The 27,810-nt window shown below is 40.8% G+C and overlaps 1 protein-coding gene across 5 annotated transcripts in view; it reads right to left on the bottom strand.

Moving 5' to 3' along the window:
- Positions 1 to 27,810, bottom strand: part of C2CD3 (C2 domain containing 3 centriole elongation regulator) — a 146,568-nt gene that overhangs the window by 45,117 nt on the left and 73,641 nt on the right. For all 5 annotated transcript variants that reach the window (XM_064576936.1, XM_064576934.1, XM_064576932.1 and 2 more), the window contains 6 exons: positions 22,504 to 22,772; positions 22,267 to 22,356; positions 14,788 to 15,390; positions 12,555 to 12,893; positions 3,432 to 3,570; positions 590 to 654 (listed from right to left, as the gene is read on the bottom strand). In XM_064576936.1, coding sequence (XP_064433006.1) covers positions 590 to 654; positions 3,432 to 3,570; positions 12,555 to 12,893; positions 14,788 to 15,390; positions 22,267 to 22,356; positions 22,504 to 22,772 — 1,505 coding nt within the window. The remainder of the gene's footprint in view (positions 1 to 589; positions 655 to 3,431; positions 3,571 to 12,554; positions 12,894 to 14,787; positions 15,391 to 22,266; positions 22,357 to 22,503; positions 22,773 to 27,810) is intronic.

Genomic DNA, 27,810 nt, shown 5'->3' with positions numbered 1-27,810 from the left:
CTGCTTAAAAATGCTGGGGTCTTGGTTAATAAGCCAGAGTCAATAGAAGGTATAACATCATACAAAGGGGGAGAAATCACTTGTGTATGGCAGGCTGTACGCTGTGACTGTTGAGATACAATTGGAAAGATTAAATGTACTTGGACTGGGCGCCTGGGTGGCTCAGTTGGTTAAGCGACTGCCTTCGGCTCAGGTCATGATCCTGGAGTCCCGGGATCGAGTCCCACGTCGGGCTCCCTGCTCAGCAGGGAGTCTGCTTCTCTCTCTGACCCTCCCCCCTCTCATGCTCTCTATCAAATAAATAAATAAAATCTTTAAAAAAAAATTAAAAAAAAATAAATAAATAAAATAAATGTACTTGGACTTCTGCACTAAGCAGGTAGTCAAACAAAATGACATGACTTCCAAGGATTTAAATTCCCTAGGAGAATAATGTGGCTTCTGTGAGATTCCCTCTAACACATATATGCATCCCCTGCATCACAAGTGCCATGGTTTCACTTGGTTAAAAAAAGAAAAGGATTGGGAAATTGTCAACAGGATGTGAACTTATTTTCACAGACAGATATTCACAGAATAGAGTTCATACCTCCTTTATGCCAAACTTTGAAGACGAGAGTTTGTTGAGGGTCCAAAAGAAGCTCTTTTGATAGCCTATTAAGAAAAACAACCACCATAAATTAATGGTGTAGGAAGCATCTGCCGTACAAAACTTAGATTTGAAGAATATCTTGTAGCATGCAAAGCACTTTCCTAACATTTTCATTTCAACTTCATGGTCATCTTCTAGGATGTATTTCTACCTTCACAGTTAAAATGAGGGATGGAAGCTCAGAGAGAAGTAACTTGCCAAGACTTGCGATCAGGCTCCCCTGATGCAGTACTTTCCCACCTGATGATATCTGCCACATTGAAACTCTGTTTCTCAGGATGAGAGGGAGTGTGGAAAGGGAGCTCCTCAAGATGTAAGGAACAGTTTTACTGGAGCAGAGCAGGGATTCTTTTTATCTAATGTGGAAAGGGGAATGGTGAGAAGGGAGGAGGAAGGGAAAAACAACATCCACTGAGTTCCTACTGTGGGCCAGGCATGGTGCCTAGTGTCTCATATATGTGTAATCTGCACAAAAGCCTGGACATGGCATTATTATCCCTGCTTTACAGATGAAAAAGGTGGGCTCAGAGAGGTGAAGTGACTTGCTCAAGGTCACATGGGAGTAAGTGGCAGGGCTAGGATTTAAAGCTTACTTCGCTTGATTCTAAAGCTACACTGTACAGAGGCAAGGCACCAAAATAAGAAAGTATCCAATTTTCATAGCAGATAAAGAAGGTGATGTGGAGGTCAATGAACACCTCTAATACATTTTATATGAAGTGACTTAATACCATTTTAAATTTTTTTTTTTTTTTTTAGATTTTATTTATTTATTTGAGAGAGAGAGAGAATGAGAGACAGAGAGCACGAGAGGGAGGAGGGTCAGAGGGAGAAGCAGACTCCCTGCTGAGCAGGGAGCCCGATGCGGGACTCAATCCGGGGACTCCAGGATCACGACCTGAGCCAAAGGCAGTTGCTTAACCAACTGAGCCACCCAGGCGCCCGACTTACACCATTTTAAATTACAAAGATTTGGAAAGTTCCACACCAGGTGCCATGGCTTCAGGAGGAGATCCAGGGAACACCAAGAGACTTAATTTCCTTCCCTAGATACCCCTGGGGAACTAAAGAGAACCCACTTCAAGACCAGTGAGAGGCACTGTGTGAAGTAAGTACTGTGTCAAAAATCTGAATTCTAGCTGGTGGTCAGTGCATTCTAGCTCTACTATGGTCACCTGAGTGACCCTGAGAACTCAGACTTTTTGAGCCCTGGCTTTCTTACTGTTAAATGGGATAGTATTTTCTACCTACAAGGTTGCTAGGAGCATCAAATGAAACAATTTTGTGATAGAGCAACTGTAAACAGAACCATTACTCATTTTTCTTCTCATCTTTCCTCTGCTACCAAAAGACTACGTAACCTCCCTTGGTCCACAGTATTTAAAGTGAGGGGATAAAATTAGGAGACTGTCAATGTCCCTTTGTCAAGTCCATAAAGTTAAGCTCTGAATGAATAAATCATCTTCACTTACAAGCTTAGCCCTCTAGCCTCCTGCCTTTTAAGGCAGATTTGATATTTTAGATCAAGTACCTGGCCACAATGGCGAGAATTTCTATAATTTCCAGTAGCTCACCATAGATAGTACTGAGTTGTCACCATAGTTCTAGCTCCTGACTCAGGTCAGCCTCTCAAATTTCAAAACACTGGACATGTGAACAACTGCTGAGGCTCAATTAGGTACGTAAACACTGTGAGAAAACAGCGGATGAGACACCATGTGGTGTGGCTACTGTTGGTGGACAAGAGAGAAACTTTATAGGTGACGCAGGATAAAGGTAAGGGTAACAGTAGTTGTATTAGAACTCACACTTTTAATGACGATGAAACAGATACAACGAAGAAAAGGGAGGATGAGCTCTGCACCTCAGCCCTGGGCCTATACGTCAGCCCCTGACCTCTGAACCGTGCTGCGGCAAGCCTGACAGGACTCCACCTCCAATTCTTTGAGGCTTCCAAAGGAGATCTAACATTTGTTGAGTACCTGCTATGTACCATGAGGTAATTTTCCTAAATGTCACCTAATTTGGACCTCAGAATAACCCTGTAGAAGTTAACCCCATTTTGCAGATGAGGAATCTGAGGCTCAGAGATATAATGTAATTTGTTCACACAGCTAGTAAATGAGATGGGGTTGGAGGCCACGTCTCTCTAGGTGCAAAGCCCAGGCTCCTTGCACTGCACCAGGAATCTTCAAGGATATACAATCCACAGCCTTTCTTGAAATTAGTTTGCTCTGCCTTCTTCACCTAAATAAATTGTGTACATTCTTCAATACTTAGCTGAATTATCTCTTTTTTTCCTCAGCTGAATTATCTTATTTAAAAAGCTTTCCCTGAACTTCTAGGTTAGCCTAAATTATCTTTCTGAGAGGCACTAGAATCCTTTTTTACTACTTTTACAGTACTTGTCACATTCTAATGTATATTTTCCCAGGCAGATTATGAACAGCTCAATAGCAGGAACTGTCTTAATCTTCTTTAATTCCCAGTCCCTAGAACAGAGCAGAGCATATAACAGGTCTTTACTGAATAATTTTTGAGTTGTACTGAGCTCAAAAGAGCTCAAAAAGAGTTAAAAAAAAAAAAATACTGCAGTAAGACTTTTAAACCACTACTAGCTGTGAATTCATAAGCACCAGGATTAAATAACTGGTTGATAAGAAAAGCATTTTCCAGGCCTACTCAATATTGTTGTGTCCTCATACTCCTTGATCTGAGTTTGTCTCTTGGAACAAAAAGAAGATTCTGGAAGGCTGATGGGATATCATAAAATACAAACCTTGATTGCTGTTGAAAATTCCAGATGGGGGAATCTGTGTTTTCAACCACTTGGGTGTAGATAGGAGATGCATCATCAGCCGTTGCAAAGGATACACAACAACTGGGTGTCAACACTTTCCGCTCGGTCAAGGGACTCCCTGAAATAGAACACAGTGGAATGACTGACTGTACGGTGCCAGAGAGAACATGCTGGAAGCCTGCCATTAAACAGTTATAAGCAGGACCATTTTTAACTATTCCCTGTATCTGAAGTGTTTCTCGTGTCCTTTCTGCTACTAAAACTGTCCTTTCAAGGCTCAGTTCGTAAATATTCCCCAGTGAGGGATGACTTCTCCCGTCTCCTTACACTTTGTGGGATGATGGAAAATACTGGATTGAGAAGCAAAAGTAGAACTGCAAAACACCCTAGACTTAGGAGTCACAATATCAATTATCAGCTCTGCCGTATACATTCTATGTGACTTCAGGCAAGGCCACTCTAGGCCACAGCTTCCTCAAATGGGGCCTATGATACTTACACCTCCTAAGTGGTTATAAGGATTAAAAATAAATAATAATGGGTAACATATATCACTTACTATGTGACAGGTACTGTTCTAAGTACTATATATGTATTAACTCATTTGAACCTTACAACAACCTACCTGTGAGGTAGGTTTTATTATTACTCCCATTATATAGATGAAAAAACTGGAGTACAGAAAGATTAAACATCTATTAAGTGGTCACACATTTATTAAATAATAGAACTGAGAGAGTTCAATTCAAGATTCTGGCTCAAGAGTCCAAGCTCTCAGCCATTTTTTGTATTGCCCCACCAAAGTAAAGAAACGTTACTTTACTGAGTAACTGTGCTGGTATTAACTTTTACAAGATCAGGTTTCCAGTGTGGGAGACTCAGTCATTCAGTCTCTCCTAAAACAAAGTAAAATGTTTTTTTTTTCCCTCCTTCCTATGACAGTAAGTAGCAGCATGTAAGGGTAAATTTGAACTAGGGGGCTGTATGGAGGCAATATGAAGGCTTTAAGGCTCTTTATTTCTTTCATTCAAAACCCAAACACAGAAATCAGAATGTGTATTTTTCACATTTTGCCAGGCTGTGTTCCAGTGCTAATGAAGACCTAGAGCAGTTTTTCTTTAGTTGTCTCATTTTACCCAAAAGATCATTTCTGTGTTATGTCTCTGTTTTATAGAGGGGGGGGGATCTGAGGTCCACAGAAGGAGCACAAATGTCCTGAATTATATTCATTACAAATTCAACCTTAACAGTTGTGAGATATTAGAGAGCATACTTTTCATATAAGATCTCAATATGTTGCCTAAACTTACTGACCTAAATTTCTCTTCAAAGAAATATAATTGTTTGTTGAGGACTCAATTTAAGTTAGAAAATATAACATTAAAATCTTTTATATGTGAGGGGGAAAAAATGTAAAATGAAGATGATTGCTGATACCAGATAGTCTATAACTGAGCTGTCCAACAAGATAACCACTAGCCACATGTGGCTATTTAACTTCAAATTAATGAAAATAAGTAAGATGAAAAATTCCGTTTCTTAACTGCACTAGCCACATTTCAAGTGCTCAATAGCCACATGTGGCTAGTGGCTACCATACTGGACAGTAAAGATATAGAACATTTCCATCATAGTACAGAATTCTTTTGGACAGTGCTGAATAGACTATATAATACAGGGTCTATATATTCCATAAGATCACTTTCAGCTCTAAAGTGCTATCAATCTCAGGATTATAGATGGAGAGAAAGGAAAAGGAGAAAAAGAAGTATCTAAAACATAATTTATGAGATCCAGAGGAACCAAAAACTCTCATCATCACTATTACCACAGGGTCTCTCAGCATACATGATGTTAAATGGCTGGAGTGAGTTCTATTTCTTATAACTGGACGCCCCCTGACATAGCTGCTCTTTCTCTCTTAGCCTTACCTTTCTTTCTCCCACTTTCCTTAGAAAGTCTCAAGCTTCTCAAAACTGAGTTCTTCCAATAAAATGTCATAAATCCTCACAGCTAAGAAGAGATAATCTGCTTCTGTGTTGGCAGTTCCCACAGCATTCTATAATAATTTGTGTCTGTGTTTCCCTCACTAAACTGAGAGTTCCCTGAATGCACGGAGTAGGCCCAAGGCCCTTATAAAAGGTTTGCAGACTCACTACTACCTTTGTCTATAGACAGTTGCCAGGCTTGGAGAAATGAGAGAAGCTGCCTTGTCTGCCTGCGGTGTGCACCAGCAGAGGACAACCACATCTGCTCAGGAAAGCTCCGAGAGAGATCAGCAGAGAGGACCAACTGTGGTTCTGAGAGGCAGGACCCTAGGTTCCTGTGTATTCTGACCCTCATTTAGCATGACATGTCGGGTACTTCATTCTGGCTCTCTAGGTATCAGTTTCCTCATCTGAAACGTGCTCCCAAATCATTTGCCACAATAAAACTATGATTCTAGATGTCTACTAGTACTGCTCAGATCTCTCGTTCACAGCACCCATCCCCTCCTCCACCCCGCCCCACCCCTTTTAAGGTTTGTTATTTTTGAAGATGCTATCTGCTAAAGGCCTTGAGATAAAACTACTATTTTGACTTTGGAAGAAAATTTTTTCCTTCTTCAGTCTTGAATAGAAATATTCCTTTCAGCCAAACAGGCAGATGACAAATCAGCTTGAGAAAGCAGGTCTGTCAGGTTTCCCTGGCTCTCTCCTTGTGGGTGAAAATTCAGGTGGGCCTGTTTACATTTCTGGAAAAGGTCAAGTTCTAAAACACTTTTGGAGGCTGCCCAGAAGAAAGCCACTATACCTCCCACAGGTTGGGATACACACCAAGAGCAGTTAAGGGGACTTGAGATGAACTAGCTTTACCATATTCACTAGACTTCCTGTGTTTTACATAAATATATGCATCAAGAAAGATATAATTGTTTCAAAGAGATTAAAATAACAACCCCTTATGTTCAGATAACACCTTATAGCTTATAAACTTTTCTTCCTGATAATGTACCTGAAAATCACACAAGATAGGTGACTCTATCCCTATTTCACAAGTAAGGCAACCAGCCAACAGAGAGGTAAAGTGGCTTGCTCACTGCACACCTGGCTAACTAGCTTTTGTAAGACCAAGCCAGGTTTCCTGACTACCTACTCCAGGGTTTTTCTAATGCAATAGGTCTAATTAACTCTATTTGGTTAAGAGCTCCCCCTCTGGCCTGGAATGAATGCATGGTAACTTTTCCCTCAAGTGATGCCCAATTTTGTGTATTAACAAAAACTTAGTCCAGTTCCGTTAAACCAATGTTAACTGACAATTTCTCTGTGTCACACAGGCCTAGATGAGTCAGGTTTGATTCCTGATCTGAGGGAGACAGACACACACAGACAAAATAAGAGAAAGACTATACCAAAAGCGCAGGGAGCTGTGGGAACCCAGAGGGGCTCCTAACCCTGCCTCGGTAGGTTAAAGGGAACCTCTCAAGGCTGATGATACCGTAGATAATTTTGGTTTTTACTGAGTATAACTTAGATTAACTTAAATAATTTTACCTCTCTGTTCCTCAGTGCCTTACTCGTAAAACAACTAGAGACGCCTGTCATGTCTGGTTTGTAAGAATACAACTCTGAGAAGTACTGAAGGTGATTCATAAAGAAAGGGTCTTCAGAGCTTTCTCTAACAAAAGTATTCAAGAACCTCTTTTATTTTCAGAACCAGGGCCACAGTGGGGACCATAGAAAGTTCAAAGCTGCTTCAGATTTAAGCTTTGCTGAGGGCAAAACTCATAATTCAGAGCTGTTGGTGAATCTTCTGCATGCAGCCTTGCATGCAAAATGATTTTCACAAAAGCTTGGCAAATTATGGCTGACTCAGAGAGGGTGCATGAGTTGCCCTCAGCTACATGTTCTCAGATGATGACAGTCGAAGAGAATCTTAAGAGATGAACTTGTATGAGCATCACACTTTATAGCTGTGGAGAAGGGAAATGGGTTTGCTCAAAGTCACAAAGCAAGTTAATGGCTTAGCTAGGGTCAGAACCTAGTCCACTGACTCACATTCCAGAACATCTTCTATTATATCATCATTTGGAAGGCACATTTCAGAGAGATGATGTGCAGGCCTATATTCTCAGGACCAAACACCAGGGCCTGACAGACACATAGACTTTGTGGGAGGAAAGACTATATGGTCTATCACTGAGGGTGGGGATCAGGAGACAACAGAGACCTCTGAAAGTCAGATATCCACCCTGATGAGTGCTCTTCCCTGGATAAATAGAAAGAGGCCAAATAACAAACGATTTATAGATTGGTAATTCATACCAGAAATTTTAGAGGTGTTAAGTATCATATTCACAAACAAGAGGACATTATTATATTTGCTTAGCTGCATCATGAAGATCAGGGTGCTGGGGCACAACAACACACAGTCCCATGAACAGACAGCTAGGGGAGAGACACATTTCTAGACATTTTCAGCACAGACTAGTATATGATATGAAGGAGAAAAACAGTGTTGAGAGTAGGGGTGGTGGTATGGGGGAGATTGGGGAACCTAGAGGGAGGTTTTGTGCTAACAGAGGTAGTCAGTAGGCTTCAAAGTGTTGGTGTAAACTTAGTCTATTCCCGAAAGATGAGAAAGTTTGTTGAAAAGGAGAGAAAAAAGGCATTCTAGGAAGAGAAAAGAGCATGCATGGTCAAAGGCTTGGTAGTAAGAGAGAGAAAAGGGTTTTAGCAAAACGTGAACTGTGGAATTAAGACATGGTGAAAGATGAAGCTGGGAAGACTGATTAAATCAGGCCATGTGGGCGGCACTCTGTGTGCTGTCACCAAGTGCGGGGGATACGAAGCCAACAAAGTATTTTCAGTTGAGAGAGGTCATATTCGTGGACCAGACATATAACCTCAACAGCAGAATGAAAAAGATATTGAAAGAGAATACTGGAAGCAGCAACCATTGAGAGGGCTATCCCATTCGTCCAAGTTTCTGAGGCCTGAACAGGCAAGGTGGCACTAAGAATGGAGAAAAGGTGACAGAAATTTTCTGTGTAAGAGGCCATGATCCTATACCTTGTATTTGGACACAGTGGAACTTGATAAGTATTTGTTGAATAAATCTATTAATCCCTGTGACTTATCCTCTGTTAAATTCCCCACTAGCAATTTTCCTGCAGGAGAGACAAAGTAGGAAATGAGAGAAGGCGGCATTGGACTAAGGCTTCAGATTCATCCACTTCCTCATTTAACAAATATTTACTGCTTATTATGTGTCAGATACAGTTCTAGGTGTTGAGGATTTAGTGTAAATAAAACAAAACAAAAATCCCTGTTTCTGTAGGACTCATATTCTTCTAGGAGGACAGAAAATAAACAAAACACACTATTAAAGCCTACAGACAAAAATAAAGCAGGAAGGAGGGATAGAAAATGTTGGGGAGGAACTACAATTTTAGATGGGTGGTCAGGGAAGGCCTTGTGAGACAAAGTTATTTAACTAAAGACATGCCAAAAGTTAAGAATATTCCTAGCAGAGGAACATCAGATCCAAAGGCCCTGGGACAGGAGTCTGTCTATATTTCAGAAAAAGCAAAGAGGGGCCAGCATGGTTGGAACAGGGTGAATGACGGGAAGAGCAGGATGCCAGCTGGAGCTTGGAAGCTGGGGAAAGGGAGAAAGGAATCCAGGCTAAGAAAGGTGCATGAGCAAAGGCCCAGGGAATGGCTTGTTGTTTGTTGTGGTAGGAAAGCAAAGGAAGCCACACACTACTGGAGGAAATCACCACTGTGCATTCTCAACCATGCTAAAATCATGTCAATTAGTCTTAGCTGAGCCCTTGGTTGAGCTCAGCAATCTTCTTATCTATTGCTACATGATTCTCACAGCTCCCCTGCAATGACCAGCCAAAAGAGGATACAGCCAAAGAGGATCAGTTGCTATCATGATTCCCCCATGCCCTCCCTAAGCAAGCCCAGAACATATACTTTCCCACTTTAATACCTTTGTTTAAGTTGAAATACCCACCTGGAGTTTTATCCCACCTTCCTGAAATCCTATTCATTCTAAAAAGTTCTCCTGATTTCTCAGAAATATCTCATTTTTCTATTCTAAACTCTCTAAACACTATATATTGTAGTGCCCTTTTGGCCTTCAGAACATTTTGCTTTATATATCATTAATTGTGTACATTAATAATGTAGTTGTGTACGGGTTATCAGCTCTCGGAGGACAGAATGTGTTATTTGCTCTGTCCTCTCTGTATCTGCACTGGCCCTAAAGAGATTTACTACTTGCAAAATTGAACTGCCATTCTTGCGATGTAAGCACAGGACTGGGTGTGCAATATATACCCACCCTGGGGTAGAGTGACTGGTAAACACAGTGTAGACAGGGTTAACCAGCAAACACAGTCATATCTCATACCTGAACTTACAGAGCTTGTGGTCGGATTAACCCATACATGACTCTTCCTGCCACGTGGAGATGCTCCTTACTGAAAAGAGCAGATTGTTCCTAAACCAGAAGAGGAGGTTGCACAGAAGAAAGTGATATCCCAGAAGAAACTGAAGAAAGGAAAACTTATGGCCTGGGAGTAAATTCTGCATAAAGTAAATGCAAATAAAAGTAAAAACAGAAAAAAAAAAAAAGTAACTTGCTGTCTAATGGAAAAGTTACAAGTATATTTGTATTGCTTTGTATTTGTACTTTTGCAATATGAGGACTCCCCCTAAAATGGAATGTAAACCCTATTTTTGTGTTTTAAATTCTATTTTATGCAATAACAACGAAACAGAACAATTCTTACAAAAAAGAAAAGTTTTTTGTGCTTTCCTTAAATTCATTCATCTATTGATTTTTCTCTTTTAAAAAATTCAGTTTTTATACATTACACTTGTCAAAAATAGGCTGCTTTGGTGAGTCAATAAAAAAGCAAAAATTATTTCCCAATTTTGTGACTCATAGGGGATCTTATTATCTTTAATACAATAAAGCAAGGACTGTAGTTGGAGAACACTTTGTCCTGAGATAAAACATTTCAAGGTTTCAAAGGTTATGAGAAGGATGAGAACCTCAGGAGTCATTATAGCAGCTTATACCCTGGGAATAATGCCTGTTGGTGGTGTGTACAGAGAGAAATAGAAATGAAAGTTAAACAACAGTTACCTGTTGTTGGAACAGTTTCTGTTCCAACACAGCACAAATTGAGAGAGGCCAACACAGAGATGATAGGTGCTAAGTAGGGAGGCCAAACGAAAAGATGTATATTGAAGGCTTTGGTTGTCTGGCTCACACAGCCATCACATATCTCAGAAGTATTAATTCCAACCATTTATAGATGAGAAATTCAAGATGGAGGGAGACACTAATTTTCTCAAAGTCCCACACATACAACTTACTGTCTGGGAATACACAGCTGAGGATATTCCTACTAGAATGTAAGCTCCACATGGGCACGATTTTTATCTGTGTTGTTCACTGCTTTATCCCCAGCACCACGGATAGTGCTTGCATAGCATATACTACACAAGTCTTGTTGAAGGGATGATGAGTGAACAAATAAGATAAGGTCTCTGCTCTTCAACAGCTCATATCTAGTAGAGAAGAAAACCATGCAAACAATTTCAATACCATGTGATATATGCTATGATAAAGAGGGCAAAAAACTGCCGGGAGAGCAAACAGGAAGGGGACCTTTACATCAGGGAAACTAAACAGTTAGTCTTAAGAGAGGAATTGGAATTAGCCAGGAAAAAGAGAAGGGTGATGGCAAAGAGAAAGTTTTAGGAGATTACAAGGCTGAAGAAAGAGTAAGGCAAGGGTTTTTTGTGCCATGGACTCCTTTGGCTGTCTGGGGAGGTTTATGGGCCTCTTCTTTTAACAGTGTGGACATTGCCAGTTATATATTAATTTTGTGTGTTGTTTTTTTTGAGAGAGAGAGGAGGGAGAGGGACAGAGTGGGGGAGAGAGAGAGAGAGAGAGAATCTTAAGCAGACTCCATGCTGTGTGGAGCCTGATGCGGGCCTCGATCTCACGATCCTGCGATTATGAACTGAACTGAAATCAAGAGTTGGATGCTTAACTGACTGAGCCACCCAGGCACCCCAATGTGTGTGTGTGTTTTAAAGATTTTATTTATTTATTTGGGGGGGAGAGCAAGAGAGAGAACACGAGTTGGGGGGAGAGGCAGACGGAGAGGGAGAAGCAGGCTCCCCACTGAACAGAAGAGAGGCCGACGTGGGGCTTGATCTCAGGACCCTGGGATCATGACCTGAGCCAAAGGCAGACATTTAAGCGACTGAGCCACCCAGGTGTTCCTCTGTGTGTTTTTTTAAATGCATAATGTAGATACACAGGATTATGTAAAAATCAAATTATATTAGCAGCATTATCAAAATGCTAAAAAAGCTGTGACCTACTAATATATATGCTTTATTAATATGTAACAAGATCTAACTGTAGGTTTTATAACTACTATAATTTTGAAGTAATGACAGGTATAAAAAGATATCTGCAAGAACCACAATGTGATATGAAAATAACTGTGATTTCTATTGCTGACAACTTCATAGGTACTGCTAATATTACTAGGGTCTAATGCCTACGTTCACAACTGTAGGAAATGTTAAATTTTTAGTTAGATGTTAATAAAATTCAGATGTGATTATTTTCCTATTCAAGTTTACCATCCTGACTTTTTATCCTTGGGTCCTCTGGGGTTTAGGGATCCAGTGTTAAGAATTCTTGGTCCCAGGTACATAATGAAGAGGGCCCGAAATGGTAGCAATGAAAAGGAAAAAAGAGTCCTAAGAGAAATTTAAGAGATACAATTTAATGAATTTGATGATTTGATGGTGGATAAGGAAAAGAGAAGTACCTAAGTTGATACTCAGGTTTCTGGACTGGAATTTATGATATACAAAATTAATATATAACTGGCAATGTCCACTTAAGTTCAAAAAGGCTTTCATGTTGCTTAAAACTTTAGGCTTGAGAAATATATTTATTATTGATTAAGATGGTTAACAGTTGTTGCAGATTCTGTTATGATTTCAAAGATTTGTGAAGACAGGACCATAGCCTAAGGAGTCAGACACATGCTCCTGGAAAAGTAAGTAGAGCATACCTTTTAAGCTCAAATGCATCGCTCTTTCTACCAGGATACTGACTGCAAAAGTTCCATCCAACTTGGCAGGGCCCTCCTCAGCTGGGCAGATTTCCCTTGTGGTGTTGTTGCAGGGGACCTGGGTGGACGCAGGAGACTTCTGGTGGCCAGGTGATGGAGAGAGCTGAATCTCATCATTCCTTCTGGGGAACTGCTCAGACTCACTGTGGCTGCTGCAGTCCACAGAATCCATCTCAGGAGCGGGCCCAGGGTGTGGGGAAGGAGAGGAAAGAACCACATGAACTCGCAAAGCAGCTCCTGAGAGGTTGGAAGCATTTCGTCCAAATAGAGGATACACACCTGCAAGAGGATGGAGGAGGATAAGCCCAAGCAAGCAGGAACCAAGAACGCTCTCTAACCTTGGAAATGACGGAGAGTGCTTGTGGTCCTCTCTCCTTCAACGGGCCTACAGGCCCCAATATATCAATTTGTAAAAAAAAAAAAAACGGTGTGAAAATTTTTACTTCCCTTCTCCCCAACATGCACACTATCTCCATTAATGGAAAGTAGTGACAGCTCAGATTTGAAGCCAAAGTCAAATGACTACCAGGCAGAGTTGCTGTGGAAGAGATTCACGTGCTGGGGGTGAGCAGACTTAGATGACTTCTGAAGCCTTTTGAAAGTAAGATTATTATTAAAGCAGGAGTGGCCTGTCTTCTCTGTCACATGTCCCACTGGCTCTTGTCCTTAGGCTTTCTCCTAAGGCTTTCTTCTTAGGAGTGCTCAGTTAGGTGCTCAATTTAGCCTGTCTCAACAACTAAATATGTCTGGCAGTAGCCCTGAAGATCATTTGGAAATGAAGTAGGAGGCTTCGGCAAAGGAGGCGAGAAAGAAAAATAGGGGAATTAGTATTTGTTGAGTGTTTTTCATGTGCCACAATCTGAGGAATTAGGTAACCTGCCAAGGTGACTTTTCCAATAAGTGGCAGATTTAAACCCAGGGATCTGAACTTACAGGCTTCCTGGATATTAAAATAAGATTTAATTATATAGCAGAAGGCACTAAGAATTCTTTCAGAATCTCAAGGTTTGCTTCATTAGACTCATTTCAATTCAGGAAAATGGAGTTAACTGACTCACAGGAAGCAGTAAGATGGAACTTCCCCTGTCTTCTTCTGTTTTTTAGGTAACCTCTTTTCTTCTGATGCAATGTGTGAATTATCATCATTACTGCAAGCAGAAAGTAAGGGCAATAATAGCAACATAGCTAAATCCTTATCCTTAAGAAACTCAACAGCTGCTTGGAAGGATGGTTGGGTGGATGACTGGATGGACTGCTTGACTCATTCAATCAGTACATCAAATGCTGTACCTTGTACAAAGTCTGTTTACAGGAAGATAAAAAGCTTAGACTGATGGGAAGTGGAGAAGCAGGAGAGAAATGGACAATCTGAAAAGTTAAATACTTCCTTTGGTACTACTCAATAAAAAGAGGTTATTTGTGCTTGAGTTCTGATCCTTAAATCTTTATTCAGTGTTCCAAACCTACTTTCTTCAGCAGAGTGAAGTTAAAAGCCCATCTTTCTGAACTTTAGTTCAAGGGAGCTGTGCTTACTTCAAAGACGTTTTCTGCAGGCTCTCTGAAGTGACTCTAGGCTTGCCAGATAAAATAGGGACACATGGCATTTAATGAGGTGTTCAACAGAACCAGAATTATACCTGCTGGGTCCAGAGAGAACCAGAGAATCTGGGATGATCACCCAAATACTCAGTTCTTATTTAGCCTGGGTCACCTGTTCAACAACAGGGTCAGAGCACAAGGCTAACAGAGCTACACAGGGTTGAGACTCCATTCCTTTAGCTGTATAGTGGAGGAAATAACAACTAATCTTACAAGGAGTGTCCCAATGAATAAATATCATGTTTATAAAGAATCTGGTCTGGTCATCTTCATTCTGCATTATAGTTACTAGATGGAGTCTTCTAAAATGCAAAACTATTACTCTTCTATTCAGACCCCATTAGAATAGCTTTCCACAGCTCTCAGATAAAAGCCCAGTACTCTTGTCTTGAGCCTGGGTAGTAATCTAACCTCTTTGAGCCTCCATTTACATGACTATAAAATAGGTCTGATACCTATCTCACAGCACTGCTAGGAGGATCAAATAAAATAATGTCTGAGGGAGTTTATCACATAGTGCTTGTCACAGCGCAGGTGCTCAAACCACAAGAGCTAAGGCCGGTTCCTCACTTACCACTGACAGTTAATGTCCTTGCTGACCTCTCCCCAAGTCTGGCCAGGTCCACATAGGCTGAGCCAATCCAACTGTCCATCTGGTGGGGCCTCTCCACACTGTCATTGCCATAAGCCCGCCACACTTGGATCTCTAATCTCTCCTCCCTGAAATACCAAAGCAGTGACGGGCCCCTAGTGACTTCTGCTCTTTTGGATGCCTTGAAAGTAACCATGACCTGTTTTTGGTTTGTAGATTCCTTAGGCTTCTTAAGAGGGGTCCAGAAGGCCTCATGATCATACAGTTTGTAGCGGAGGTAGCAGTATGTGTTCTTATGAATGTGGTTCTGGCCGGCCAGAAGCACACAATGGATGGGCAACCAGAGCCTTGGGGTGGATATGGTGACAGTGGCTGGTTCCTCTTCATTCATCTTGACAAGATTCTTCAGATTATTCTCAAAGCTCCAGCCCAATAGCTCAGCAGCTTCCAACACCCGCTCTCTATCTCCAGGATGCGTGAAGGAAACTGAAAGTTCCAGGCCACCCACGATCTTCTGCATGAGCTCCAAACCGTGAGGCAGGGTCCCATCCTCTGGCAAAATGATAGGATACCATCCTGTGATCCCTTATGGAAAAAAAAAAATAAGATTTTCAATTATTGTTTTAAGAGTAAAACGATTTACCTACTTCCTACTCCAGATCCACCATCACCCTGGCCCAAGACAGAACAGAAAACATATACCCACAGAACACTGGAGTTTGTTTTATCTGATTACTGAAAGACAATGAGATCAGGGGGAAGAACAAAGGCTAGGACTTGGGAGACCTGAGTTCTCTCCTAGGCTCAGCCCCGAACTAGCAGTTCAGTCTAGGTAAGTCATTAATTTCACTCAGCCTTGGTTTCCTTACCTGACAAATAGGAAAATTAGTGCTAATCTTGCCCACCAGACAAAGTTGTTATAATCATCAAATGAGATAATGGTTTTGGAAGCATCTGAAAAGAGAAGTGCTATAAAAAACGTGAAATGGAAGAGTTGGAAAATGGTGGCCGAGTAGGAGGACCCTAGGCTCCACCTTGTCCCACAAATATAACTAGGTAACTCTCAAATCATCCTAAATACCCCAGAAATTGACCTGAAGACTGGCAGAACAAACTCCACAACGAAAGGTAGAGATGAGGCCTCATCAAAGAAGGTAAGGGAGTGTGGAGACACAGTTTGGGAGAGAAATGGATTGTGGCCGTTGCAGTGGGGAGGGAGCCATGGCCACAGAGAAAAGCAAGAGACAGACCAGCACACAGGGGAGCTCATGGGGAAAACGAATCCCCACAGCAATTGGCTTGGAAAGTGAGAGGGACTGAATTTCATGAGTTTCTGCAACAAGTGGGACTTAAAGCCTGGAGTTTTAAAGGTCAGCATGCTTGGCTCTGATAGATCCCGGAGGGCACTGGGGCTGCTCTTGGAGAGGAGGCAAACAGCCTGAACACATACAGTGTAGAAACAGCAATCTGAAGAGCATCTGGAGCACACAGTGGGGAGGTTATATGCAAACCTAATGACAACCATATATCAAAAACCATAATAAACACACAAAGATTAAAGAGAAGAAATCCAAATAGATCATTAAAATTAGCAGGCCATGAAAGAATGGAAGAATGAGAGAAAATCTTCAGAAAGAACCACAAAACAATAAAATGACAATGAATACTATCTATCATAATTACTTTGAATGTAAATAGACTAAACGCTCCAATCAAAAGACATAGATAAAAAACAAGACCCATCTATATGCTGCCTAAAAGAGACTCATTTTAAACTTAAAGACACCTGTAGACTGAAAATGAGGGGATGGAGAAAAACCCATCATGCAAATGGATATCAAAAGAAAGCCAGAGTAGCAATACGATATTGGACAAAACAGACTTTAAAACAAATTGTAAAAAGAGACAAAGAAGGACACTATATATTAATAAAGGGGACGATCCAACAAGAAGATATAACAATTATAAATATTTATGTACCCAATATAGGAACACCCAAATACATGAAACAGTTAAAAACAAACATAAAGGAACCAATCAATAACAATACAATAACATTAGCAGACTTTAACACCCTACTTAGATCAAGAGATAGATCATCTAAACAGAAACTCAACAAGGAAACAATGGCTTTGAATGACCCCACTGGAACAGACGGATTTAACAGATATATTCAGAACATTCCATCCTAAAACAGCAGAATACACATTCTTTTCAAGTACACATAGAACATTCTCCAGAACAGATATTTTTTTAAAAGATTTTATTTATTTATTTGAGAGAGAGAGAGAGCACATGAGAAGGGGGAAGGGTCAGAGGGAGAAGCAGACTCCCCGCTGAGCAGGGAGCCCCATGCGGGACTCGATCCCAGGACTCCAGGATCATGACCTGAGCCGAAGGCAGTCGCTTAACCAACTGAACCACCCAGGCGCCCCAGAACAGATTACACAGTAGGCCACAAAACAAGCCTCAACAAATTCAAGAAGATCAAAGTTATACCGTGCATCTTTTCTGACCACAACACTATGAAACTAGAAGTCAACCACAAGAAAAAATCTGGGAAGAACACAAATACATGGAGGTTAAATAACATGCTACTGAACAATGAATGGGTCAACCAGGAAATAAAAAAAGACATAAAAGTAGATGGAAATAAATGAAAATGAAAACACAATGGTCCAAACTCTTTGGGATGCAGCAAAAGCAGTTCTAAGAGGGAAGTTTATAGCAGTAGAGGCCTTCCTCAAGAAGCAAGAAAAGTCTCAAACAACTTATCCTTACACCTAATCTAGAAAAAGAACAATAAGCAAAACCTAAAACTAGTAGAAGAAAGGAAATAATAAAGATTAGAGCAGAAATAAATGATACAGAAATTAGAAATATAACACAACAGATCAATGAAACTAGGAGCTGGTTTCTTGGAAAAAAATTAAATTGGCAAGCAAACAACAAAAGAAATAAAAGGCATCTAAATTGGTAAGGAAGAAGTAAAATTTTCACTATTTGCAGATGACATGATACTGTATATAGAAAACCCTAAAGATTCCACCAAAAAACTGGTAGAACTGATAAATTCAGTAAAGTTGCAGGATACAAAATCAATGTACAGAAATCTAATGCATTTTTTTTTTCTTTCTTTCTTTCTTTTTCTTTAAAGTAGCCCAACACAGGGCTTCAACTCATGACCCTGAGATCAAGACTGGATGCTTAACCAACTGAACCACCCAGGTGCCACTGCTGAATTTCTATACACCAATAATGAAGCAGCAGAAAACCATCCTATTTGTAATTGCACCAAAATAACAAGATACCTAGGAATAAACCTAGCCAAAGAGGTGAAAGACCTATATTCTGAAAACTATAAAATATTGATGAAAGCAATTAAAGACAACACAAAGATATGGAGAGACATTCCATGCTCATGGATTGAAAGAATATTGTTAAAATGTCTACACATTTAAAGCAATCCCTATTAAAACACCAATAGCATTTTTCACAGAACTATAATAAACAATCTTAAAATTTGTATGGAACCAGAAAAGACCCCGAATAGCCAAAGCAATCTTGAAAAAGAAAAGTTGGAGGCATCACAATTCTGTACCTCAAGTTATACTACAAAGCTGTAGTAATCAAAACAGTATGGTACGGGCACAAAAATAGACACATGGGTCAATGGAACAGAATAGAAAACCCAGACCTAAACCCACAATTGCAACATCAATTAATTTTTGACAAAGCAGGAAAGAATGTCCAATGGGAAAAAGACACCATTCAACAAATGGTGTTGGGAAAACTGGACAGTAACATGCAAAAGAATGAAACTGGACCACACTTTCTTACACCATGCACAACAATAAATTCAAAATGGATTAAAGAGCTAAATGTGAGGCCTCAAACCATAAAAATCCTAGGAGAGAATATAGGCAGTAACTTCTTTCACATCAGTCATAGCAACTTTTTTCTAGATATGTCCACTGAAGCAAGGGAAACAAAAGCAAAAATAAACTATTGGGACTACATCAAAATAAAAAACTTCAAGGGGCACCTAGGTGGCTCAGTCGGTTAAGGGGCTGCCTTCGGCTCAGGTCATGATCCCGGGGTCCTGGGATTGAGTCCCACATCGGGCTCCTTGCTCAGAGGAGAGCCTGCTTCTCCCTCTCCCTCTGCCTGCCTCTCTGCCTACTTGTGCTCTCTCTCGATCTGTCAAATAAATAAATAAAATCTTAAAAAAAACCCATAAAGCTCTTATTGGAAAATTCATTAAAAAAATAAAAAATAAAAAGCTTCAAAACAGTGAAAGAAACAATCAGCAAAACTATAAGGCAACCTACTAAATGGAAGAAGACATTTGCAAATGGTATATCTGATAAAGGGTTAGTATCCAAAACATATACAGAACTTATACAACTCAATACCCAAAAAACAAATACTCCAATTAAAAAATTGACAGAAGACACAAACAGACATTTCTCCAAAGAAGACATCCAGATGGCCAACCAAGACTTGAAAAGACGTTCATCATCACTTACCATTAGGGAAATGCAAATCAAAACTATAACGAAGTATCACCTCACACCTGTCAGAATGGCTAAAATCAACAACATAAGAAACAACAGGTATTGGCAAGGATGCAGAGAAAGGGGAACCCTCTTACACTGTTGGTGGGAATGCAAGCTGGTACAGCCACTCTGCAAAACAGTATGGAGGTTCCTCAAAAAGTTAAAAATAGAACTACCCTACGACTGAGGAATCGCATTACTTGCTACTTACCCAAAGAATATAAAATCACTAATTCGAAGGGATACCTGCATCCCTATGTTTACAGTAGCACTATTTACAACAGCCAAGATATGGAAGCAGCCCATGTCGTGTACACTGATAGATGAATGGATAAAGAAGATGTGAGAGACACACACATATACACACACACAGAGGAGTATTATTCAGCCATAAAAAAGAATGAAATCTTGCCATTTGCAATGACATGGATAGAGCTAGAGAGTATCATGCTAAGTGAAATAAATCAGAGAAAGGCAAATACCAAAGGATTTCACTCCTATGTGGAATTTAAGAAACAAAACAAATGAGCAAAGGGGGAAAAAGAGAGAGAGAGAGAGAGATCAAGAAACCAAGAAACAGACTCTTAACTATACAGAACAAAGAGATGGTTACCAGAGGGGAGAGGTGTAGGAGGGATGGGTTAAATAGGTGGTGGGGATTAAGGAGTGTACTTGTCATTATGAGCAGAGGGTGATGTACAGAATTGTTGAATTATTATATTGTATACCAGAAACTGATATAATACTGTATGTTAACTATAGAACTAAAATAAAAACTTAAAAGATGTGGTATATATACACAATGGGATATTGTTCAGCCATAAAAAGAATAAAATCTTCCCATTTGCAGTGACATGGATGGAACTAGAAAGTATACTGCTAAAGGAAATAAGTCAGAGAAAGACAAATACCGTATGATTTCACTCATATGTGGAATTTAAAAAACTAAATGAGCAAAGGGGAAAAAAAGAGGGAGAAGACAAATCAAGAAACAAATTCTTTTTTTCTTTTTTTTTTTGAAGATTTTATTTATTTATTTGACAGAGAGAGACACAGTGAGAGAGGGAACACAAGCAGGAGGAGTGGGAGAGAGAGAAGCAGGCTTCCCGCGCAGCAGGGAACCCAATGCGGTGTGGGGCTCAATCCCAGGACACTGGGATCACGACCTGAGCCGAAGGCAGACGCTTAACGACTGAGCCACCCAGGCACCCCAAGAAACAAATTCTTAATTAGAAAGAACAAACTGATGGTTACCAGAGGGAAGGCCAGTGGGGGGATGGGTGAAATAGGTGATGGGGATTAAGGAGGGCACTTGTGATGAGCATGGGGTGATGTACTGAATTGCTGAATCACTATATTGTACACCTGAAACTAATATAACACTGTATGCTAAAAAAAAAAAACTTGCCTTATATGATCCATGTACCAATTCACTTCTCCAACCCTCAGTTTTTTCATCAGCAAAATGAGGAAATTAGGCCTCTAAAGGCCCTCCTGAATCTAAGGATGTACAATTCAGTACTGTGTACACAAGCGGTGGAGAAGAGGAGGAATACAATGAGAGGAAATAAAACAAAACTTGCCTACATCCTAATTCATTCCACTTGAACCCATTAAAACATATATTATCACTTAGGAAAAAAAAGTGAAATGTTATTAAAGTGCTATAAATACAGTGGAAAAGGCATGGGTCAGGAGATCTAGGGTCTAGTCCTAAGTCTTCCACTGAAGGAACTGCCACTTAGTAAACATACACCAAGGACCAGGCACTAGATTTCAAAATAATAACAGCTACTCTTTACTGAGTATCCATTGTGTGTCAGATATACTCTTAGTGCTTCAGATATATTACTTCACTTAATTCTCCTGATAACTGGGATAATAATCCCTATTTTACAGATGACAAAATGGAAGCTCAGAGACCTGCCCAGATTATTATAGCTATCACATTGTTCAAGTAAGTGACATTAAGTGACAAACCCACTATACCAAGTTGTACAGACTCTTCTCTGGCAGGTATACAGAGTACCTTTTAGAGAGTACTGCTCAAATTTTAATTCACAATTAAATTTGGGAGATGTGTGACAGAATTCTGGAAATTAGATTACACAATCCTAGGGAAGATGATGGGCAAGAGAAGGAAAGCTGACATTTACTGAGGGCCTACATTGTGTCAGGTACTTTATAAGTCTGATTTCATCAGCTCCTACTTTGTAGTCTTGTCAGGATTAACTGTCTGCATTCGTGAGATAAGAAAACTGAGGCTCAGGAGAGTCAAGGTCCCTGAGCTAACAGTAAGTAGGACAGGACCATTATTTCCAGACTGCCTTGGTGGCTGTCTTCTTTTGGGTTGTTACCTCCTATCTTTATTCCTTCTTCAGTGAGAGAGGAGGGTACAGTGAAAGAGAATAGGTGAATCTGAACTTGATTTCTAGTACTGCCACTCACTAGCTGGGTGGTTTTGGTAAATCACTTAAACTTTGCGAGCCTAAGTTTCCTCATCTTCAAAATAAAAATAGTAGAATCCTGTGTCCCCACCAAGCAGGGTTATAATGAGGCTCACACAATATCTGAGGAAATATTTCACAAAATGTTATATAATGTAATGGGTATCACCATATTTATTATTTGTAGTATCACCATTATCATCATCTTTCCTGGAGTAAGACGACAGTTACAAAGCTTTGAGCTACTTTACTTTGTTAGAAGACTTTTGAAATGATTAGGAGAGGACTTAAAATACTTTTCAGAGAACTTTTAAGGTACCTGGGAGAATTCAAAAGCATTTGTTAGGGGTCATGTTTTCTTCTGCATACCTTACAGGGAGCTATGCAAGATGATCTCTTATAGGAAAGTAAATGAGAAGGGGTAGAATTAGAAAGTGATTATCCAGGACCCTTACCAGATCTCTTGACCAGCAGCTCTTTTGTTGGAACCTTTACTACTCCAAGCAGATAATCTCTGAATGACTGAATACTGGTTATATCACTGCCTGTCAACTCAAACAAAAATGAGAAATTATTTAGTGCTTTACTGACCAAAGGGCTAAATATTCCAACATGCATTTTCTAGGAAGAGCTATACCATTCAAAACAAAGTCCCTTTTAATTCTGAATGTGATTAGTCATTTGGTGCTCACCTGACTTGGTATCTTCATGATAAATAGCAAAAGTGACCTCTGCAAATTCCAACAGTTCTGCCAGGAAACAGGCCTCTCCACTGCAGTGCTGAGTCACCAAGTTACATGGAAACTCAACGTGGTGGGAGAACTCAGGACAGAAGGAACAGGCTACAGGGCGGGTTCGGCGCTGTTCTCCTTTGGGCAGGAAGGAGAGATGAGTGGTGACAAAGGCATTGACCCCGACTGTGGCACTGAACTGTAGAGCGGGTTCCTGCTCGGCCAGAGCCCTGTAAGGGGAGAAGGATGGGAATGAGATGGTAGTATCAAAAGTCAGCCGGACTGCCTAGAAAACATCTGCACCATTCCATGAGGCCACCAAGAACACTAACTGACCATATAATTCCTATCTAGGCTTTGGGCAGAGCCACAATATGCTTTCTTAGTAATCTAAATATCATAGTGTATGTGTATGGGGTGGGTGAAGACAGCATTCACCTGTTTACTACAGTGACATTCCAAGGACACTCCATTTTCCTGTCAATGACCTTCAGCCAAAGACTACCAGGGAGCAACAGTAGTTGAACATGTTGGTTTTACTGTTCATTATGATGAGAAAGAACATACACCAAGGGGAATCATGGGGAACTTTAGTAAAAAGGTATTAGAAAGGACTTATATAGCACTAAACTCATTGGCTGATTTGGAGGTTCTTCAAGGAAGTGGGGCTTTGCTCTGGATTGCTGTTCTAATGAATCTTACCTAGGGAGGAGGGAAGACTAGACTAAGGCTAAGGCTGTAATGGTAAAGTAGCATCGGTCACTCACTTTAGCTAGGATAGGGGGGATGTTAGGTACTTTTGTGATTTTCATAATGACCTTGTTTTGGTTTGTATCTAGACAAGATTACAGATAACTTTATTTTTGTCTCACTTCATCATGGCTGCAAAGCAGCCTCGTCTGATATTGGTGTTCTGTGAGATTGTTTATGCTCAGCATGAAAACACCAAGCCCAGCTACAAGTGTCAGATCAGTTCCCAGATGTCTCTGGGGCTGTTTTTCTCAGTAGAGGTGTACCACAACACACAGACAGAGCTTATCCATCTTTAACTGATACTCACCAAGAGTTGTCAAGTCTTCCATGTGTGGGTATAGTATGAGACAAACTCCCTTATCCCAACTTCCCCAAGGTATAAAATTAACATTTAGGCAAAGAGGTCACCTCCTTCTATATACTTTTTTTTTTTTTAACTAAGGTCTAGATTCAGGGGGAAAGATAGTGGAGGAGTAGGTGACCCTATTTCAACTGGTCCCTGGAATTGAGCTTGATATCTACCAGACCACTCTGAGCACCCACGAAACCAGTCTGAGATGTAAGAAGATCTGGATCTCTACACACAGAATATCGCAGGCGGTTGGTTTTGAGGTACGAAGCGGGGAGCCGTGATTCCGCGGGCAGATATTGGAGGATAAACGACAGCGGGAGGGTGCCTGGACGTGTGGATCCTACACCGTCAGTGAGCTACAGCCTCGAGCGCTGCTAGCGCTGCGGGCGGGGCACAGACTTGTAGACCGGTAGTGGTGGGGAAAGGACTTTACGGCAGCCCCTGGGGCGAAACCCAGAGCGCTGGGGTCGCGCGCAGGACTGGCGGTTTTAGAAGCACAAAGGGCAGAGATGTGCCCCGACCTGGAGGCAGGCCTGGGAGCACTGCGGAGGGGCGCACAACCCAGGACGCTGCAGTTTATAGCAGCACGGACAGAAACGGAGACAGTGTGGCCTGGAGAGCTCACTGAAGAACAGGCTGCGGTCTCTCTGCTCTGAGGCAGAGGGTTGGAAACGGTCTCTTCTGCTCTGACTCGCGGAAGAGACTCGGAAAGCCACCAGGGAAAGCCGCCAGAGAACAAAAGCCCCAAAGACTGATTCCCGCTGAGCCCATCCCCCGCCACAGGGGGGCAGGGCAACACCGCCCAAACAGGGTTGCCTGAGTAACAGCGTGGCAAGCCCCTCCCGCAGAAGACAGACTGGGAAAACTAAGAGGCCAGCAACCCTAAGGTCCCAAGAAAACAGGTGCATTTTGCTTGGGTTCTGGTCAATAATTTGGACTCTACATTCCCTCAAACACCCATCAACAGAATGACTAGGAGGAGGAACCCCCAAAATAGAAAAGACTCCAAGATTATGACTTATGCTGCAGATTTACAAATGGCTGCAGTTATAACCAAGATGTCGGAGATGGAATTCAGGCTAGCAACTGTGAAGACAATGGCTAGAATGGAGAAATCAATTAATGGCAACATAGAGTCTCCAAGGGCAGAAATAAAAGGTGAATTGGCAGAACTTAAAAATGCTATCAGTGAGATCCAATCCAATCTAGATAATCTAACAGCTAGGGTAACTGAGGCAGAAGAGCGAATAAGCGACCTGGAAGACAATATAATAGATAAAAAGGGAAAAGAGGAGGCCAGGGAAAAACAACTCAGAATCCATGAAAATAGAATCAGAGAAATAAGTGACACCATGAAGCGTTCCAATGTCAGAATAATTGGAATCCCGGAGGGAGTGGAGAGAGAGAGAGGGCTAGAAGATGTATTTGAGCAAATTGTAGCTGAGAACTTCCCTAATCTGGGGAATGAAACAAACATTCGAGTCCTAGAGGCAAAGAGGACCCCTCCTAAGATCAAGGAAAACAGGCCAACACCCCGGCATGTAATAGTAAAACTTGCAAATCTTAGAACCAAGGAAACCATCCTAAGGGCAGTTGGGGGAAGAGATTCCTTATGTACAGAGGGAGGAACATCAGAATAACATCAGACCTATCCACAGAGACCTGGAAGCCAAAAAGGCCTGCCAAGACATATTCAGGGTACTAAATGAGAAGAACATGCAGCCAAGAATATCTGGCAAGGCTTTCATTTAGAATGGATGGAGAGATGCAGAGCTTCCAAGACTGGCAGAAACTGAAAGAATATGTGACCACTAAGCCGGCCCTGCAAGAAATATTAAGGGGGGTTCTATAAAAGGAGAAAGACCCCAAGAGTGATATACAACAGAAAGTTACAGGGACAATCTATAAAAACAACGTCTTCACAGGCAACATGATGACAATTAATTCATATCTTTCAATAATCACTCTTAACGTGAATGGCCTAAATGCTCCCATAAAACGGCAGAGCGTTGCAGATTGGATAAAAACACAGGACCCATCCATATGCTGTCTACAAGAGACTCATTTTGAACCTAAAGATACATCCAGACTGAAAGTGGAGGGATGGAGATCCATCTTCCATGCCAGCGGAGCTCAAAAGAAAGCTGGGGTAACAATTCTTATATCAGAAAAATTAGATTTTAAAATAAGTCTGTAATAAGAGACACAGAAGACACTGTATCATTCTTAAAGGGTCTATCCAACAAGAAGATCTAACAATTGTAAATATCTATGCCCCCAACATGGGAGCAGCCATCTACATAAGCCAACTGTTAACCAAAATAAAGAGTCATATTGATAACAATACGTTAATTGTAGGAGACCTCAATAATCCACTCGCAGCAATGGACAGATCATCTAAGCAGAAAATCAACAAGGAAACAAGAGCTTTGAATGATACATTGGACCAGATGGACCTCATAGATATTTACAGAACATTCCACCCTAAAACAACAGAATACTCCTTCTCGAGCGCACATGGAACTTTCTCCAGAATAGACTATATACTGGGTCACAAATCGGGTCTCAACTGATACCAAAAGATTGAGATTATTCCCTGCATATTCTTAGACCACAATGCTCTAAAACTGGAACTCAATCACAAGAAAAAAATTGGCAGAAATTCAAACACTTGGAAGCTAAAGACCACTCTGCTCAAGAATGTTTGGGTCAACCAGGAAATCAAAGAAGAACTTAAACAATTCATGGAAATCAATGAGAACGAAAACACATTGGTCCAAAACCTATGGGATACTGCAAAGGCGGTGCTAAGGGGGAAATACGTAGCCATCCAAGCCTCACTCAAAAAAACAGAAAAATCTCGCATTCACCAACTAACTCTGCACCTTAAAGGACTAGAGAAAAAGCAACAAACGATGCCTAAGCCACGCATTAGAAGAGAAATAATTAAAATTAGAGCAGAGATCAATGAATTAGAAACCCGAAACACAGTAGATCAGATCAATGAAACTAGAAGTTGGTTCTTTGAAAGAATTAATAAGATCGATAAACCACTGGCCAGACTTACCAAAAGAAGAGAAAGGACCCAAATTAATAAAATTATGAATGAAAGGGGAGAGATCACGACTAACACCAAGGAAATAGAAACAATTATTAGAAATTATTATCAACAACTATATGCCAATAAACTGAGCAATCTGGATGAAATGGAGGCCTTCCTGGAAACCTATAAGCTGCCAAGACTGAAACAGGAAGAAATTGACAACCTGAATAGGCCAATAACCAGTAACGAGATTGAAGCAGTGAGCAAAAACCTCCCAAAAAACAAGAGTCCAGGGCCTGATGGATTCCCTGGGGAATTCTACCAAACATTCAAAGAAGAAATAATACCTATTCTACTGAAGCTGTTTCAAAAAATAGAAACAGAAGGAAAACTTCCAAACTCATTCTATGAGGCCAGCATGACCTTAATCCCCAAACCAGGCAAAGACCCCATCAAAAAGGAGAATTTCAGACCGATATCCCTGATGAATATGGATTCCAAAATCCTCAATAAAATCCTAGCTAACAGGATCCAACAATACATTAAAAGGATCATCCATCACAACCCAGTGGGATTTATCCCCGGGATGCAAGGGTGGTTCAACATTCGCAAATCAATCAATGTGATAGAACACATTAATAAGAGGAGGGAGAAGAACCATATGGTCCTCTCAATTGATGCAGAAAAAGCACTTGACAAAATACAACATCCTTTCCTGATTAAAACTTTTCAGAATACAGGGATAGAGGGAACATTCCTCAAGTTCATAAAATCCATCTATGAAAAATCCACAGCGAATATCACCCTCAATGGGGAAAAGCTGAGAGCCTTTCCCTTAAGATCAGGAACACATCAAGGATGCCCACTCTCGCCACTATTGTTCAACATAGTGCCAGAAGTCCTAGCAACAGCAATCAGACAACAAAAAGAAATAAAAGGTATTCAAATTGGCAAAGAAGAAGTCAAACTCTCTCTTTTCACAAACGACATGATACTTTACGTGGAAAACCCAAAAGACTTCACCCCCATATTACTAGAACTCATCCAGCAATTCAGTAATGTGGCAGGATACAAAATCAATGCACAGAAATCAGTTGCTTTCTTATACACTAACAATGCA

This window comes from Mirounga angustirostris, unplaced genomic scaffold, assembly GCF_029215605.1.
Source record: "Mirounga angustirostris isolate CCGP_5_RB_7025 unplaced genomic scaffold, mMirAng1.0.hap1 SCAF_13, whole genome shotgun sequence".
NCBI lineage: Eukaryota > Metazoa > Chordata > Mammalia > Carnivora > Phocidae > Mirounga > Mirounga angustirostris.
This window is presented reverse-complemented; position numbering and strand designations above follow the sequence as displayed.